We start from the raw sequence: 19,674 nt of genomic DNA, 5'->3' as shown, positions 1-19,674 counted from the left end.
TTCCCCTTCCCCCATTCCCCCCCCCCAAAAAACCTAATCCGCATAACCTAGAAATAATTGCAGCTGGGCAGCATCGGTACTTAATTGGTGTTCTCCGAGTCTTGTTATGTGTCTCACTCAAGTATGCTATCTCTGCCTTGAGTGCTATATGCCAGGCTCGAGTGCGATATTCTTGGCTCCAGGGTAACATCTCTGGCTCAATTTTGATATCCCAAAGCAAGAAATAAATTAAAGGCCATAATGGCCTTGGCTCAGACCAGTGTAAGTTTTGGGAGACTCATCTGTATGTAATATTCTATTTGCTTTGCAAGTATGGTGAAGTGAAAATATTTACCAGGAAAGAAGAGGAGATATTTGACATCCAGTACCTTCCTCCCTTGGGAAAGAGTAATTTCCTGTTGAGAATTAAATATGCTTTACGATATAATCTAGAAGAGAATGTGGACATTGAAACAGTTGATAAACTCGATTTCAAGGGAGGACACTATGGGGAACTTAGAAAATTCTTTAATGAGTTTAATTGGACTTGTTGCTAAACAAGGAAGTAAATGTCCATATGAGAAATCTTGCAGAATATACGATGAAGGCACACAAACATTCATACCAAAATGAAGATGCAATACCAGAAAATAGGATGGGTTCAACAGAAATTGTGAGAGGGCAAGAGAGGAAAAGACAAGAAAATTGGTTCAATATCGGAGTAGCCCAAAGATGGAAGGTTCACTGGATGAACCCAGAGGTGGAAGGTTCATTGGATGACCCCGAGGTGGAAGGATCACTGGATGAACCCGGGATTGAAGGTTCACTCGCATAATGGTTTTCTCACAGCCATGCAATGTCGTAGCTTCCACTTTTCATCATTGTTTTAATAATGGGACCTGCCTAGAAGCTAATTGAGTTGACTGTCTTTGCTATAAAGATTTAGAATAAGTAAACCCACTGAAGGCTTTTTATATAAATCATAAGAATTATTTTAAGAAAACTTGTAGTGGTTTTTGTGTGCGTGTGTTTTTATGTGTGTGTGTTTGTGTGTGTGTATTTTATGTGCGCGTGTTTTTGCGTGCGTGTGTTTTCGCGTGCGTGTTTTATGTGAGTGTTTTTGCGTGTGTGTTTTTGTGTGTGTGTGTGTGTGTCTATTTTTGCTTGTGTATTTTTATTTGTGTACTCGCCTAATTTTGCCTGCAGGATCGAGTTCTAGCTCTTGGCCCCCCGCTTTTCTAGCCGTTGGTTGTCTAATGCAATGACTCTTGGCCTATTTTCCTATCATACCTGCTTTTCAAGTTATGAATGGCATTAGCCTCTACAATCTGCTCCTTTAGGTCATTCCATTTACTCACTACCCTTACGCTAAAAGAGCATTTTGTAACATCTCTTTGACACATCTGAGTCTCAAGCTTCCATGCCCCATTGTTCCATTGTTATTCATTGTAAACATTTTCTGTGTGTGTGTGTGTGTTGATATGTATGTACAGCTGTTGAGCTTCGGTGCCTAGGGTGAGGCTAATAAGCTGTTAATTTGCCATACTGTAAATATTTTTACTAACTAAATCTATTCTGGCTATTATTATTATTAACCCCTTTCCCGTGGCATTGCTATGACGATCCTTTAGCTGTCTGCTATTGTTGATAAATTTGTTTTTGCGAATGTATGTATAGAGAAAATGATGGTGAATTCAGGAAAGATAAATGAACAAATTTAGGTGCTATAGTTTAGCCATGGTAGTGTAAAAATTTGGACTTTACCTCAGCGGGTCTAGTTTTTAATTATTCGGAAAAGTTATTTTTGTATTTGAACAGTCAATAAAAAGATTATGATGTAGTAATGTAAACTATTTTAGTTGCCATAAAAAATTTTGATGTGGAGCTGAGAAGCGGTGGAGGCACTACCCCGGAAATTGTCCACGGAAGAATAACAAACTCCAAAGAAAAGTCTTAAAGAAAAAAAGGGAAATATGTGGAAATAAACCAGTTCTTTGTCCTATTTCAGGTTTTATGAGATGATAATTGGAAAAGTTTCCCTCTTTGTGCTACAAAAATAACATTTATAAACATATGTATAGTAATATATTCCATGTTAAACAAAAAATTACAGTACAATGTTTTAAAAATATTTTGGTGACCATAATTTGGATGATGGTGGACTGAAAAAGGGGTTTACCTATACAGTAATCTGACAAAAAGAATAACAAATAATGTTTTTAATTCCATATTTATTGTATAAGGAGATTAGAAATCATGAAAAATCACTCTTAGCATTCCAAGAATTTTTAACAAAATCAAATTATTTGTTTATGTACAGTATATAGGTAAAAAAACAAATACACTTACCACATTACCTTGAAATTACCTTGAGGTGTTTTCAGGGCTTAGCGGCCCGGTCATCGACTAGGCCTCCTGGTTGTTGGACTGGTCGAGCAGGCTGTTGGACGTGTCTTAACACCACGGTGTCGGTGTTTTGGGTGTGAGAATACACTAGTTGCATAAGATTATTGTGCCACATGTTTGTATGGTGGGCTGGTCCTGATGAGGACCAGCACTGATATGTGCCATAGCACTAATATAATTTATATTTTATACATTTTACATAGTTATTTACACTACATGCTCCATTTCCTTTTATTGTATTCGTGAATATGGCAAACGAATTCACAACTGTGCTTTTTACAGAGTGAGTGTAGAATGGTATTCAGAGAAGCAGGGCAAACAGAGGTACCAAACACTCGTAGAAATGCAGGGTATCAACCATGCATTTCGGTGGGATGTATCCCAAGAACGTTGTATAATCAGATTGTGCGGCATGTCCTGGAAGTGACCTTACCTTCTCATCAAGGCCCAATTTTGGTCATTGTATTTCTCAAACAGCTGATACACAAAATCATATGAAAGCCTGTGTAGTGTTGGCTTCTTTCCACTCTTTACCCTCCAGAGATCATAGGCATTTAGGATTGAGCAGTCATTGAGGTGAAAGTACAGTTTTTTGTAATACTGCATGGATATCTGCAGGCAATCAACTGAACTAGTCTGCCTATCTGCCTTGTCTATCAAGCACATATTTGTATTATAGTCAAGAATTGCTGCAGGTTTCATGACTGAAGTGCTGGTCATTATGTTTCCTTTTTATATTGTTGAGAGTTACCCATCACTTCAGGGAGCCGGTCGGCCGAGCGGACAGCACGCTGGACTTGTGATCCTGTGGTCCCGGGTTCGATCCCAGGCGCCGGCGAGAAACAATGGGCAGAGTTTCTTTCATCCTATGCCCCTGTTACCTAGCAGTAAAATAGGTACCTAGGTGTTAGTCAGCTGTCACGGGCTGCTTCCTGGGGGTTGAGGCCTGGTCGAGGACCGGGCCGCGGGGACACTAAAAGCCCCGAAATCATCTCAAGATAACTCAAGATAACTTATCTTGCTAACTAATGGCCAAATTTCTTTTGACAGTTGCAATTTTTTATCTTGCATGTTTGTTTTTATAGATATTTAGGCATTTCTTTCCAACTCATCATTTCTGTGTACAAAATTTTGTCCATAATTACTGGGTACCAGTTTCTGTAATTCATAAAATGAACACCTTCAGGTGAAACTTGTCAGGTTTGATCCTAATGTACTGTTTGAAAATGATGCTTTGCCTTTCTTCCTGATAGTGCTCCCTCACACTAAAATACTTCTTATATATGTAGTTGGAATCCTTTTAGAGACCTGTCATATTCTATTGTTTAAAACTCAGCAGCAGTTACCAAATGTATTTGTAAAGTGAGCATTTTAGGTGGGTTGAAACAAATGTTATTATGTAAGTACTGTATATATACTTGGGTAGAGAACGAAGCATTGTTCAGTATTGTGTGGTAGGTTCACTTTATCGAAACACACGTGAAAAGCATTTAGTCAGGACTGTATTATCAAATTAGCCAATGAATGTATATATCAAAGTTTGAAAGGATATATTTTGGAAGAAATTGCAATTTTGTCATTTGTACTTGCCTGGACAAATACAGTTGTGCTTATCAACTGTTGTTGCACACCATATAATAATGCTTGCAGAGCTGCTCAACACTTCATGCAATGTTGACCAGACCACACACTAGAAGTTGAAGGGACGACGACGTTTCGGTCCGTCCTGTCCTGTCACAATCGACTTGAGAATGGTCCAGGATGGACCGAAACGTCGTCGTCCCTTCAACTTCTAGTGTGTGGTCTGGTCAACATACTTCAGCCACGTTATTGTGACTCATCGCCTGCACTTCATGCAATGTTTTCACTGCTTACTACTTTATCATCAGCATTGGGTTTGGTTAAACATCACTGAAAATATTGCTCTGGCAACGATTGTCTGCCATTCTTTGAAAAAGTCTTTTTGGCCCATATACACCCAAACCATGCTTCGTTCACCTGTCTACCACAATATAGCGACTGATAATGACGTTGACCAATTGGCACCACCAAAGAGATTTATCAATGATCAGATAGTGATTTTGAGAATTATGTAACAGACTAGGAAATATTTTGACCAGACTACACACGAGAAGGTGGAGGGACGACGACGTTTCGGTCCGTCCTGGACCATTCTCAAGTCGATTGTCTTGAGACTAGGAAATAACCAAGGCAGAAAATGATGGGTTGGGAGGTTTGTGTTGACAGGGTTCAGGGGTTTCCTAACCCACTCACTGTCTTGGTCTTGTGTAAGCATATTACATCCATATAAAATATCATTTGTTTGTTTTTGTGTGACTGACATGGAAATCTATATACTGTACTGTATTTCCCCCCCCCCCCCCCCCCCCTCCCGCAAACCACAAAAAGGTGTCGAAGCAATTATGTTTCAGTTTAGGTGTTAAAAACTGCCTTTCCAGTTCACCACCATTTTCTTCAGAGATTGTTTTGTTACTTCCCTCTATACCTTTTTTATGCATGTGTATATATCTTATCTCCCTTTCCAAGTTGCAGTAACAGTCATTCCTTTAAGTTTGTATGATTAAATTATAATACTGTTACCTATTCAATTCTTTTTCTGTGTTAGCCTTTGGGAAGCTTCATAGAGAAATTGTCTTAAACATTGTAATGTGGTTATCAAAAATGATCACAATGTCTGAATTATTGTAGCTAAAAATTGACAAGTAGATGTAGAGGGAGTCTGAGAGTAATTTGAATAAAATAAAGTGAAGGATTACATTTATGAAAGGAGAGTTAATAAGAAATCTGGTCAAGTGTAAAGTGCAAGATTTGTTGCTTTGACTCACTGGGTAGTATATGTGAAGTAAGGTTTAATGTTTATATTATATTGTAATTGGCTGTAAACTGCAAAAGCATATTTGTTATAATATTTTTAATTGTCAATTGGCAGGTCCTCCTCCACATGGTGCCCCCCCACCACATGGGCCTCCTCCCCATGGCGGTGGACCACCAGCTCCTCATGTCAACCCGGCCTTCTTTCCACCTCACAATGCTCCTCCTCCTGCTGCAGCTGCGCCTCCTGCACACTACGCCCCACCACCACCAGCTCACCAGGTAACTGCATGATGTATAATTCAGGTGCATGTTCATTGGTTTCACATATCTTGGGTACACGCAAAATATTTTAGCTCAAACTAAATTTTTAGCAGGCACTTTGATCCTTGCCATCAACTTGGACTAGTCAGTACGGTGAAGGCCATGTATCGAGTAGGGTTGGCATTCAATCCCCCGATGGTCCAAGTGGTTGGGCACCATTCCTTATCCCTTCCTGCTATCCTAACTATCTCCTTATTCTCATATCCACTCCAAGTGCTATATAGTCACTGTGGCTTAGTGCTCTCTCCTGATAATTACAGGGAATAATTACCTGTGGTTCCTATGTTAACCATACATGGATTGGTATGATAATCAAACAGAAAATTGAGAAACAATGTTTTGGTCTGTCCTGGACTTTTATCAAGTTGTGTCCAGGACGGACCAAAACGCCGTCGTTTCTCCATTTTCTGATGTGTGGCTTGTCCATCGTATCTTCAGCCATGTTATTGTGACTAATCGTCTGAATGTGGATTGGTATACTTTTCAAGTTGAAATATCTAGAAATTTATTTGTTTTCCTTGTTTCGATAAAGTGAATTATCAATAATATATAGTTAGCCAGAATAGAGGTAGAGTTGAAACAAAAGCTTCATTTACGTGAAATATTTAGTATTCTGTGCCTTCATTTTATGTCTCATTTTTTGTTATGTACTTTGTTGAATTGATTTTTGAACATCCAGTGCATTTTCAAATGTCAGTGAAAAAAGTCTTATAAAGTTTTTTAAAATGCTATGCAAATATCCTTCCAGCATGGGTTCGGTGGGGGTGATCATCGCATAGAAGGCCCACCACCACTCTCAGAGGCAGAATTTGAAGACATAATGAATCGTAATCGTACAGTATCTAGTTCAGCAATTGCTAGGGCTGTTGCTGATGCCTCTTCTGGTAAGTATTAGACTGAACAAAATTGAAATTTGCCTATAAATTGTTAAGTACAATTTATAATTTAAGTATGCTGCACCCTCATTACTATCGTGAATTCCAAGAAATGTTTTCATTACTAGGTTTTCCAATTTCCTCTCCCTTTGCTTAAATGTGCATGGTAATTTTATCCTTGTAATTACATCACTTGCAGAAGAGGTATGTTCACTTGTTTTTTAGTCTTTAAATATATATGTTGACCAGCCTGCACACTAGAAGGTGAAGGGACGACGATGTTTCGGTCAACCGTTCATAATTTCATACATTTATTATATATGTGTGCCCAGTACCATTGTACCCATCACCAGTTTCGTGAGAAATTATAAAGATTTTTAAGAATGCTCATAGCCCCGTTGATAGAGCTATGGCCTCACACGTGTGGGGTCCACGGTTCGAGACCCCATACAGCCCAGGTGAACGGAATTGGGTTCAGGATAAGAACCTGATATTCAAATTTTAGGTCCAACTGACTCGAAGGTCAGAAAAGTTATTCAAGAACATTGTGATCTCAATATCTTTTTAAGTGTAAAATTGCTGACTAGTATGGCTAATAGATTAAATACATTAGCCAGTATAAATACATAGCACTTAAAAAAATACGAGGACAGATTGAGGAAATATTTCCCAGCCACTTGGACCATTGGGAATTATTGCCCATAGGAAGGCTGTCATGTGCAATAGGAACATGTCCTTCCCATAGGAAGGCTCTTCTGTCATGTTCAAGTGGATGGACATGACTATTAGATCAATCTGTCTTACAAAGAACAATGCTTTTAGATATGCAGCTTACTTATAAAATCAGAGAAATTATTAGATACCAAATACTGTTCAGCATACACCAAATTAAAATAATTCTTGAAGGATTTGGGAGAGGCAATGGGATTTGTCATTTTTGAACAGTTTGTTAATATGTAACAATTTTTGTTCCTGGGTAGTAGGTATTATGTATTAATTGCTTAAATATTTACTTGGTATTACCAACTGGCTGGGTCAATCTTGCTACTTTAATCAACATAAATAATCTATTTCCTGCAATCTTCAGATACCTTGTTTACTCCAATGAAAATGGTATCGAGTTAAATCAACAATGGTATAATGTGCTTTTTTCTATTCATGTTTTCTGTATTGCAGGGGAATATGCCAGTGCAATAGAAACCCTGGTGACAGCAATATCCCTTATAAAGCAGTCAAAGGTGGCTCATGATGACCGCTGTAAGATTCTTACAAGTTCACTTCAGGCACGTATTACTACAGTACTGTTGTATTTGTTTTTTGTGCTATATTTGTATTTTCTCTGGTACTGATACAGAAACTGCATTTCAATAACACTGTGATAAATTCTTTATATACAGGACACCCTTCATGGTATTGAAGCCAAGAGCTATGGCTCCAGCAAAAGAAGAGAACGTTCCCGAACACCAAGCAGGCGACATCGTCGTGACAGATCACGCTCAAGAGAGAGAGAGTATCGTGACCGTTCACGTTCACATTCTCGTGAGCGTGACTACGAACGGCATCGCAGTGAGAGAGAACGTGGAACATCAGATCGTACATCGGAGCGCGATAGGGACTATGAAAGATCATACAGTCGGGAAAGAGAATATGACCGAGCCCGTGAGCGTGACAGAGAGAGAGATAGGGACCGTGAGAGGTAAGCAAAAAGAAAGCAATATCTTTTTAAATGAATTACACTAATTCTATCTTTTATCATATAGTTAACTTTGTAAAATTTTATTTTCAATGTCTTACTTTTTACTTTTTTTTTTTTAACTTGCACTATTCTCTACGGTTTTAGAGTTCATATATTAATCTTCTGTACTTAAATTTAATGTCTTTAAATATACAAACATTATTTTTAATTCAGAGTTGTGATCAGCTTTGATCAAAAGCTTTGCTTTTGCAGTTCTTTATCCCAGGAACTTGATTAATCCTTCTTCCTATTGTTCATGCACATTGCCTGAAGTCACATAATCTTGCAACAATCTTGCCCCAGTCACATAACTGCTTCAGAAGAATTACTGGCATTGCTCAACCAGAAGTGACAAATGCCTTTCCAGCTGTGAATGCTCTGGATCATGCCTTGCGAACCACACGTGCATAAATGTAACCTTTTCTGTGTAGCCTCCGTACTTGCTATTGTTTAGAAGTTGTTCATTCTTCATTTGAATATAAATGTATTTTATAGATGAATATTGGAAAGATGAATAGGAATGTGTGTGTAGGGAAGCTGTCAGAGGAATAATGAAAATGGAAGCAAAGTGGTGAAGGTTTGTGCCATGGTCACCTGGAATCATAAAATTTCATTGTCATTGTAATATTTTGAGCAGAAATGTTTCTAACAACAGTGGTTTTAGTATAAAGTAAACATTAGGTTTTTAGTAGTGATACATTTTTTCCTATTCAAGTTTTGTGGTGGTTTGAATTTTGAACACCACAGTGAGTGTTTGTACGCAATGTCCCATGGAAGTAGAGTACTGTGGAAGCATCGGTGGTGATATTATTTATGTCGCGGTAATTGATTGTTTTCAGTTATCCTGTAAAATGCGTAAACTGCACATATCTTGAGGTTATCTTAAGGTTATCTTGAGATAATTTCGGGGCTTTTAGTGTCCCCGTGGCCCGGTCCTCGACCAGGCCTCCACCCCCAGGAAGCAGCCCGTGACAGCTGACTAACACCCAGGTACCTATTTTACTGCTAGGTAACAGGGGCATAGGGTGAAAGAAACTCTGCCCATTGTTTCTCTCCGGCACCTGGGATCGAACCCAGGACCACAGGACCACAAGTCCAGCGTGCTGTCCGCTCGGCCGACCGACCTCCAATACCTATGCTTTAACGAGAGGCACCTGCAGGTTAATGTAAACATTAGGTACATATTGTGCTCTTTATTAAGACTGATATAATATATTAATGTTTATTAATATTCTTTGGTACAGTACTTAATTAGGTATTCCCAGTAATGATAAACTTGTGATTTTCTCTTCGAGATGTGCATTCAATATCACGAGAATACGAAAATAGCCCATCTCATTGTTTACATTTCAGCTGAAAAGTATTGTTCCTTTTTAGTATTTGAGCATTTTAGCAGCAAAATACTTTTAAATTGTTTTAAGTTTCCTAATCCGTTTGGTATGGAGTTACACATCTGAAATGTGAATCTTCTTTTTGAGAAGTACACTTTGAACATTTCAATTTATGGAGCTATTTTTTAGAAAAGCTTAAATGTCATTAGCTAGAGTGACTACTGCATGCAGTTGAATTGGTCTCTCTGTTATGAAGACAGATTGTATTCAGAACCACTGGCAACCAGTGATCACATGCATCTAAAATAATAAGAAATATGTTATTTAATTAGTTGCCAATTGTCGTACTGTTTCCCTTCACATCCAGGTTTGACTGTTTGAGACTCTAGCTCCAATTCTTTGAAATGTAACCCAATGCAGTAAAACAATTGTTTTGAATTTAACAAAATTTGTTTAGTTTTGCAGCCAGAGTTAAGGAAGCTTTATTATATCTATCTTTTACAATTTACAAGACATTCATGATCATATAATTGATCTCAAGGATGCTGTTGGGCAGAGTAGGCAAGTGAGAGCTAATGTTCATCATAATCTTTCTTAAATATAATATTCACCTTTTTTCTCCAAGCTGATCCCTCCCCCACTCCACAAGGGGAAAATGGGATAAGGATGTATATACACGCTATCACACTTGATTGGTCCTTAAGGCAATATTCTACTGCCCTCTGGTTTGGCTCTGCTGCAGTCATGGCAAGATGTTATTCTGCAGCCACTTGGTTGGAACCTGTCCCCATCGAGACATGTGAGGGCTTAGGAGGTGATGGAGGATAATTTGTTTCAGTCTAAAACATATACGGAAAAATAATGTCTATAACCCCAAAAGCATTTCTCAAGTGCATTTTGGCAAAACAGGTCACCAAGCTGGCTGACTACCCAACTACACACTAGGTCAGTTCCAGTGTCAGCCAACCGGGTGTCAATGCTGACAAGAACAGCAAACCTATCCAGCCAAAGCTTTTCACAATTCTTTCTGACTTGCTTCAGTTGCAGTGTTTGGGCAGCACCTTTTTTAAAGTGGCTTGAATTATTCTTTAAAACTTGTACTTTGTGCAGTGGACTTACACAACAATAGTAAAATTGTGTAAGACATAGGGAGGGTTGAAAAGTGCTACTGGTGTGTGTGTGTGTGTGTATGAACTTCAACCAACCGGTGTGCAATATTTTATTGTTACGTCTCAGTCTCTATTTAGCTCTTTATGCTTTGCATTCTAACTTTTTGTATTTGGTACATTTTGAGATCTTTTGATGTTCAAGTTCTGTATTGTATTTGCAAGTGAAGTTGTGGTTGAATTGAAGTAGATTCCACAACTGCTTTATAGTTCATGAAAAATCTTTTCTTGTGTGTTTTTTCATTCTAGGATAAATGAGATTCATTAGTGCTGTCCAAAGACCCATGAATTAACTAGAGAATAGAATGTAACTAAGAAAGGAAAGAGAATACAGTACCACAAGTTTTTTTTATGAAAGGGGGAGCACTGGTTGCAGTAATAGTTTTGAAAATGGAGGAGACAGGCTTTCACAATATCACGGAGGATCACGTTGGCTCAAGTCTAAGAGGGCCATCATTACAAAATGGCTACTTACTGTCTTTTGTTGTTCTGGCTATATGTCATCTCCCACCATTGGTCTCCACTCTTGTTCTGTATTGTAGACATCTGGGATCTTCTTGTTGAGTTAGTTACCTCTTCATTTCTCATCTCCTTCAAGACTTTCTCATCTCTTCTTAAATTAAACACATAAACTTTTAATCCTTTGACTAGGTGTAACATCATTTGATGTATAAGGATTCACAGGATTACATGGTAACTGATGCCAATTGACATCACTGGGAATGTGATGCCAATTGACATCACTGGGAATGTGATGCCAATTGACATCACTGGGAATGTGATGCCAATTGACATCACTGGGAATGATCAAGAACAAACATTGCTAAGGTCAATATTACCTAATAAGACAGTAAACCTTGCTATATGTAAAAAGCCAGTGATTAAAATAAATGTGTCACATTTAGCATCATTGCACCCAAGAATATTTATACAAAGTATTAATTTTGAGATAAAATATTGAATTAGTTTTTCTTCAGTAACCCATATTTAGTTTGTATTTTCTCCAGTTCTCACAAGAAAAGGAAATGTAGATACTGTATAAGGGGTAACTCTCTTTCCAAATTTCAGGTGCTGATGTCAGTGTTAAAATTTAATTAATATTAGATTCTGTATAGCCAAGGTAGTCTTATGGAATATTTTGTAAATACTTAAAAAATTAAAAATTTTCTCATATTTTAACTTGTCTGCACAGAAACCGATTTTTGTTAACTTTTGCATTCCTTCATAGATAACTGTGCATCAGCTTGAGCTGGTCCTTTGGTTTTGTCACTATATAATTTTCAGACTGATTTTCTATACATCTCATGACTTGTCCTAATTTCTAGGTCTCATGTTGACCAGACCATGATTTGGTCAACAGAATTTGGGACCAGAATTGTGTCCAGATTTCTAGGTCTCATATAGTTGTTTCCTGTTTATGTTTTCGCTTTGTTCTATGCCTTCCTGGTTATACACTTGGTTTCTCACTACTGTCTATTGATCACATTATTTCTTCACTTAGTGGAATTATCCTTCTGTGGCATCTGTACACTTCTGTGCTACATATTCCTTCATCTCATTTAGTGCTTTTCAATGGATTTCCTACAGATAATTTCTTGTCCACTTATAGATTCCTCTTCTGTTGTCCTGTGCCCTTTTTTTTTTTTGCAGCAGCATTCCTTGGTCGGGTTTCCTTTTTCAGCTTGACAATGGTATTCACAGGCTATACTACAGTGAGGCCAATGTGAGAATTAGTGACTAATTCCCAGTGATACCTTTTATTCTGTATTCTCAACATTGGCCTCATTTTATGTAAAGTGTGTTTAAAAATGTTTCTAGGAAGTCACTTGACATATGTCTTCAATGTTCACTGACTATGCTCTTAACATTCCTTTCCCAGCGTGAGGTTCCTTAGGCCTTACTCTCCTTCTCATTGTGACTATTTTATTCATGATGTTAGGCTGTTGCTTTTCTCAAATTCTTCCATGGGCCTTTTGGTGTTTGACGGGGTTTGTATTTGATCGCTATAATTATCTTCCTATTCTCCATCAGTGTCATTTTGATTATTTCTTTGCTGGTCAGATTGAAATCTGCAGCTGTGACTTTACCCAAGTTATACTTTCTTAGAGATTATTCTCCCCTAGCTCATTGCCTATCGTTACCATGTTTTGGGGAAGCGTCTCTTGCATGAAAAACAAACAAACTGGATTTAGTTAATTTTTTTGTGTGGTATGTTCTCTGGGTCATTTGTAGCCAAAATGATTGAATCGTTTTCTCTGTTCCAATACTTATTTCCAGCTCTTGGTAAGCCATCTTCATATTTCCATGGCCTTGAGGGATCTCTGGATTTTTTTTTATCTGGATGATATTTTGTTGGATTTGATGCCTTATAGGCCTCCAGATCTCTTCATTTTTGACACCAGATCTACTCTTTATGCTACTTAGGAATTTTGTACACTTATTAGGAGCTGGATGAGGTCTCCTTTCTTTGGGTGTATAACACAATAGGTATATTTGGGTGATGACCAAACCACAACTCAGAAGATGGAGAAGCGTCAACGTTTCAGTCTGTTTTGGACCATTATCAAGTTGTGTGGTCGAGGAAGGTCCAGGTTGGACCGAAACGTCGTCGCTTCTCCTTCTGAGTTGTGGTTTGGTCATCATTTCTTCAGCCATGTTATTGTGACTCATCGTCTGGATATATTTGAGTATTTGCGTCCCTGTAGTTTGTAGTGTTACAAACTCCCTTTGTGTTATTATTCCTGGATTGTGATTTTTATGTTGGATGAACCATCTTGATGCTAGTAGAGTTGATTAATCTGCCTTCCCTAACTCGGATGATTTTAGTGTTCCCTCTGAACCTGGGAAACTTTGTGAACCAAGTGATTTTACTAGCTCCTCTGGTCTAGCTCTGGTTTTCGACCCTTGTTCTTACTGTCTCTTGATGCATTTTTTTCTTCCCGCCCATCTCATGCTACTCAGACACCTCCTGGCTCAGCTGATCTTTGCATGTGCATTTTCTAGGGCAGCTATATCAATGTTTTAATGGGTATCAGGTGGCATGGACTCTTAACTAACATATTAGGGGGGGATTTTTTTTAAGCCAGTTTAAGGTGGCCTGTAAGACTCTTCAGTATCATTTTGCTCTGCATTAGCCTCCACCCTGTTTTTGGACAGATGGGTTTTGCTTCATGTCATGCATATTTGACACAGATTCTTGCTATTCTTCCTTTCTTTAGCTTTAATGGGTGCATTCTTTCATATTAGTCTTTCCATTCCTCCAGCTTTGTGCTTCAATATAAAGTGCTAAATTTTATTAACTTTCCTTGGTTTCAGGTTTCCTTTTCTGTTTAGGGGTTCTCTCTCTCTCTCTAGACGCTCTCCTTTTGGTATTGTTGAAACTCGGAGGGGTTAATGGGCTTCACACTATGAACTGTCAATCCAAGGTTTTTTCTTTTGATTGTGGACTGTTATTCCTCACCTGGAAGTGAGGATTGTTTCTTCTCACTGTCAATTCTTAAGTAACTATTAGTATAATACTGTTGTTGATTATTTTTCTTCCTCTGTCATTATACTGTATTTAATTTTCTTTGCCTTTTTTCATAGCTTATCTCTCTTACCTCTTTCACATCTTTGGATTTAATTTTCTTCTTGTGCTTTCGGTGCGAGTTCTATGGTGGAACTGCATATTATAGGTCTGCCCTAAGGTATGCATAATATATTATTTTTAATGTTTCGCTTTCAAAGTTCTTAGAGCCACCATTATGTGTCCTGTGGCATCCGTATCTTATGGTGTCTTAGCACTTCACCTTGGATTCTCTCTTCTTGAATCCTTGCCATGGTCCCATGCACTAAGGTCTATGTCTCAAAGTTGCTTAGCATGAGTAGTTAAGCTGAGTCAGCCCAATGTGTATCCATGTGCCCATGATCAGTATAAGTTCGCCACCTTAAAGGCGTTCTTTTTGGTGATAATCTGTGTTGATATCACAGATTGGGGAGGCTTGGAAAACCCCTCAAAAAATGTTTGCCTCCCGGTGCCGTCACCTTGGGCAGGCTCACATAATCATGACCCTCTTCTCCTCAGGCGGGGTCGGGTGTCAGGGGGTGCGGCTGCTGTTGCTCCTGCCGCTTCTCCCCCCTCAGCTACTCTTCACAACTCTCTGCAGCCCAGGTGAGCCTTAACCATGTTGTAGTTAGTGATGGACACAAGGGTTGGTGAGCTTACCTCTTTGCTCCATTGTCCTGGGCAAGAATGGGAGCAATAGAGTGGGATGGCTCGGAAATCTGGTCGAGTTGATACTGTATATGAAAATACACTTCTCTGAACAGTGCACTCGGTTGCTCTTGTCCATCCTTTCCTCGGTCCTTCAGCAGGAATGTGGGATGGCTGGGCTGAAGGGCTTTATTGTGGTGTTGGTGCTGCCCTCTAGTGATGGTTAGTGGTAGGTAAAATAGATAATTAGTCAGAATGCCACTTGGTAATCTTTTGTATTGCCAAACTGTATCTAGAAAAAGCTTTGGTATGGATTGCATTTTGTCACCCTTTGTGGACTTCCCTAATTATGGCAGATCCTAAACAGGTGAGTAAAGGTGTCCTAAACAGGTGTCTCATCGCTTTCAAAGTTCAATTCTCGCTCATCAACAAGAGAGCAACCAAGTATGCAGGAGAGTCGATTTGCAGCAAGAATGTATTTTATCAAGATAATTGATAATGTAAATCTTGCATGGATGAAGACACTTGAGTTTTACTAACAATCGAGAGGAAAAGTGAAACCTTACCCATAGCACCAGAGGTCATGAGAAAATATATAGGAGCTGTGATGAGGACACAAACCTATGCGGTGGGTGTTCCTAGACACACGCCCTAGACAATCAGGCCACGACATGGTCAAACAGATTGCAACCTGGAGTTCTAATGAACACACAAGGATTTCTTGAGGCTTCTACTGAAGCCGAAACAGGATTTTCACACAATCACTGTGTGTGAGAGACTACACACCGCATTGGTTCGAATCCTCATCACCGCTCCTACGAATTTTCTCGTTATTGTGATTACTCTCTGTGACCTGAGGTCATGTTAATAAATTAACATGAAACATAAGGATGATTTTCAAGAACTTAAGCAAGGAACTTTCATGCTATGTTGTTTATGTTAGACTAGCAGAATATGCAGCTCCAGCATGGAACCCACACTTCAGCTATACGGACAGGTTGAGAGAACTCGCCCTCACAGCATTAGAGGAGAGAAGAGACAGAGGGGATATGATAAGGACATACTGTACTAGATCATGAAGGGGGGAATAGAAAAAGTGGATAAATAAAAGGAATCCTATTTCAATTAAATGAGGGAATATCGATGGAAGTTTGACTTGGAATCGAGTCGAAGAGAGGTCAGGAAGGCGTCGTTCCCACCCAGTACAGGTGGTCAGCAAGTGGAATGCATTCAAGGAAGAGGTTGTTGAAGCAGATTAAATCCACAACTTTAAAAAGAAATACTGTATCATAAAAATTTTAATGTTGAGAGAGGTACTTAGCTTGCCAGGTCTAAATGGCTACGGGGTGGTGAATAAAGAGCAAGTTACACACAGAAATTACAATAGTGTGATGCATTAAATGAACAAATCCACAAGGCCTAACGAGGGTTTGAACCTACGTCCAAGAAGATCCCAGATGCTGCCTTAATCGACTGAGCTACGACTGGTAAAAGAATTGCAACCGGGAAATCATCCTGATCTACTGCGGGTCCTGCAGCCTCTCCGAGACACAAACCAGGGTTTTACGTAATTCCCCCATGCACCCGAGCTCTGCAAATAAGCTGTTATACCTACCTCTGTTCTACCGCTTCACCCTTCATTACACACAGAAATCACAATAGCGTGATGCATCAAGTGAACAAATCCATTTGGCAGAGCTCGGGTGCATGGGTTATTTTATTTTTATTGGTTAACAAGTGGAAAAAAATTTGAGGTAGAGGTGGGTGGCAGAAGCAATAATCATTCACATCTTCAACATGAAATATGAGACAATACCACCGGTATTTGTGTATTCAAATTCAGTACAAAAATGTGCCTCTTGAATGTAAAATACTACATGCACATTTCTGGGTAGATATCACTGAATTACTGTTTTGGGCCAGAACGGAGTTGTTGTTCCATTAGCTAAATGTTTACCGTGCGGCAGCCAATGTTTTATTTTTTAAATATATCTTATTTTATTTTTTATCTGCAGGTATTATGACGAGCGTTATCGAGAGCGTGATGCAAGAAGAGAGCGAATTGAAGAACGTCCAGTTCGTGAACGTATTGAAGAACGTAGCACGCGGGAAGATGTTCGAGAGCCTGTTAGAGAACGTGAACGGGACCGTGACCGAGAAAGAGAGCGTGAACGAGATGTTAGAACCAGGGAAGAGAGGGAATCATCATCACACCGTTCCTCCAGACACTAACCCCTTAGCTCCTGCCCATTCATAACCTGCTTTGAGGAGACTTCCTTTTGGATGTGACAATTTAAGTCATTTTAAAAGTTTGGTTATATCTTTAGCAGCTTTTTGAGGGGGATAAAAATATCCGACCAAGTAAGACTGCATTACATTAAATGAGTATGAAATGTAAAGGTTGCTGCTTTTTTTTTCAGACTTAATGGGTGGAAGTTGGATCCATTTTCTTAGTATTTTTTATGTAGATACTTATTACTTGCTTTTTTGAATTGCAATAAAGGTTGCAGTTTAGCTGATCAAGTATAGTTAATTATTATAAATGATTCTTTGGTTGATGCTGTATTTAGAATTACCATTTTAAACCAGTATCTGCTGCAGATCACATCAGCAATGCATTTTACATGTGGTTTTGCTACAGAAGCAGTTGCAAGCCGTCAGTGTTAATGATAAATACCTGATGGGCAATAATAATCAATTTATTTGTTAAGTTCATCTGTAGTATTTCTGTTCATGGCAGTATTTTGTGTTGCACAAGTTCATCTTTGGGGACATGAAAACATTTCCATTGCCATTGTTTATAATAATGGTGTGAAGCATTGGCAGTGTCCGTGTGAGTGTCTGTTTAGGTACACAGTGTAGTAAGAAGTTGTACAAGTTGAAGCAATTTAGGCAACATTTTGTTTGCAATTTATGCAAAGTTTGTAGCATTTGAGTACCTTTTGTATATTTTGTCACGAATGATATGTTGTTACTAAGTATTTTACACGATTGGTTTTGAAATGGAAATATAGTTGCATTATTTTATAAGAGGAATGCTGACTATGTGATGATACAGATCAATTATAATAAAAATGAATGCAAAATGTGTTTAATTGTGGAACATAAATTTTGTAATATTGTTTGCTTCATATTCAGATACTTATTCTAACATGGTATATGAAATGTCTGTAACAGCTGCAATTCAACTGTAAATGTCATCAAATGCCCAATTCAACACAAATTGTGTTGTGTTTAAAGATAACTGACCCCTGGCTTTGTGATAATAGGTAATTTCATGTTGCCAATTAAATTTACAAATATTTGGCAAAGACAGTCCAGTAATAGGAATTATTACAATTTTAAAAATATGTGAAGTTGCATTGGTTGTGTGTGTGTTACAGAACAAAAATGGTTACCCCAAAAATGCCCTTTGCATTAAAAAATGAGAAAGACAATGGGTATTAGTGAGTTACATTGCCCAACCCTGACCATAAATATTGAAAGAAACAAAAATTGTTCATACTTCTCCTGTATTTTTTTATTGAATATATGAAAATTGTCAATAAATGTTTTCTTGGCTTTCAAGTCTTTTTAACACACGAGATAAAAGAAAAGGTCTATTTTTGGCGGTAGAAGGTTTAAAAATGTTGACTTATAAAACACTTTTGCAAATTTATATTTTGTATAATTATATTGAGATGATTTATACAGTAATGTGTTAGGACATCCATTTTATATTCTGACAGTCTAGTTCACAAGATTTTGTGTGACTGATCCAAAGCAATTATACATGTGAATTATAAAATGCTCAATATTTCTTATTTAAATTCTTATATAATGAAAAGAAGCTATGTATTCATATTGGCTTTGCTCTCTCTCTCTCTCCTCATTTGATAAATTGTAGTTTCAAACAAAATATGAATAAAGATTAGTTTTCTGCATTGCAACAGGATGCAACAGTCTACTGTATTTAAAATATATACTGTATTTAAACACTTGTACAGGAGGTGTAACAAAATTACTGAAGCCTCTAACCCTTATGCTTCTGGTCTTGCTAAAATGCAATTGGCCGGAATGTGGAAATACAAGACTTTTTCCTTTTAGAAATTAGAGATTACGATAAGAAAAGTCAAACAAATCTTACCATTGTGTTGGTCGGGTGTGGTCGTATCCATGCACAGAAGCCGATTTTGCCACTACTGTCCTTTATGTAAGCTGTGATGCAATGTACCGTTTATTATTACTCAAAGATTTATTGTCTATTATTATAATGACTATTATTATAAACTTGTCAGGGTTGTGTGGTGTCACCTAGGCTCAGTATGTTCATACAGTACTGTAGATGGTATATTGAAGAAGGCAAGGTAAAAAGATTAGATAAGAGGAGTTATCCTCCATAATCTGGGATCTTAAGTCCAGGATTAGGCAAGGTTTGTATTCTGGGATATTTTTGAATTGTTTTATACCCTGTTCTCATTACAGCACTGTGTAGTCATTGCATACCAAGTGCTTGTTGCACCATCCATTTTGTATCGAGCAATATGCAGCAAGCTGCCTTGAATTTTGTACGTTAAGGATGGATAAAAAAATTATACACAATTTTACTAATTCAGGCAAAAATAATACAGCAAGAAATAATGTGTGTATACCTGGTAGAGTGTATACAGACAATAGGTAGTGTTTCAATTTCTGTGTAGCAAGACTTTTCATAGAGTCCAGTTTAGTAGTAGTAGTAGGCATCCATCAGTCTCAGGAGACTATGGAGTTGCGCTCTGGTTGTCGGTCTGGAGTGGCCTCACCAGGGCGCAAAGCCAGGGTAGGTTGATTCGGGGGAGAAGCTGTTACCCAGGCA

At 38.2% G+C, this 19,674-nt stretch overlaps 1 protein-coding gene across 3 annotated transcripts in view; it reads left to right on the top strand.

Annotated features, from left to right (window-relative positions):
* Cpsf6 (cleavage and polyadenylation specificity factor subunit 6) overlaps positions 1-18,401 on the top strand; it is a 53,980-nt gene extending 35,579 nt beyond the window's left edge. For 2 of the 3 annotated variants that reach the window (XM_069319764.1, XM_069319763.1), the window contains 6 exons: positions 5,336-5,499; positions 6,290-6,425; positions 7,593-7,699; positions 7,814-8,112; positions 14,712-14,798; positions 16,856-18,401. In XM_069319764.1, the coding sequence (XP_069175865.1) occupies positions 5,336-5,499; positions 6,290-6,425; positions 7,593-7,699; positions 7,814-8,112; positions 14,712-14,798; positions 16,856-17,072 (1,010 nt within the window). In that variant the 3' untranslated portion in view covers positions 17,073-18,401. The remainder of the gene's footprint in view (positions 1-5,335; positions 5,500-6,289; positions 6,426-7,592; positions 7,700-7,813; positions 8,113-14,711; positions 14,799-16,855) is intronic. The other variant, XM_069319765.1, reaches the window with a different exon arrangement.
* Positions 18,402-19,674: the final 1,273 nt, after the last annotated feature.

The sequence above is a fragment of the Procambarus clarkii genome, chromosome 94 (genome assembly GCF_040958095.1).
Source record: "Procambarus clarkii isolate CNS0578487 chromosome 94, FALCON_Pclarkii_2.0, whole genome shotgun sequence".
Lineage (NCBI taxonomy): Eukaryota > Metazoa > Arthropoda > Malacostraca > Decapoda > Cambaridae > Procambarus > Procambarus clarkii.
Note: the sequence above shows the minus strand (reverse complement) of the source record. Positions and strands in the feature narration are given on the sequence as shown.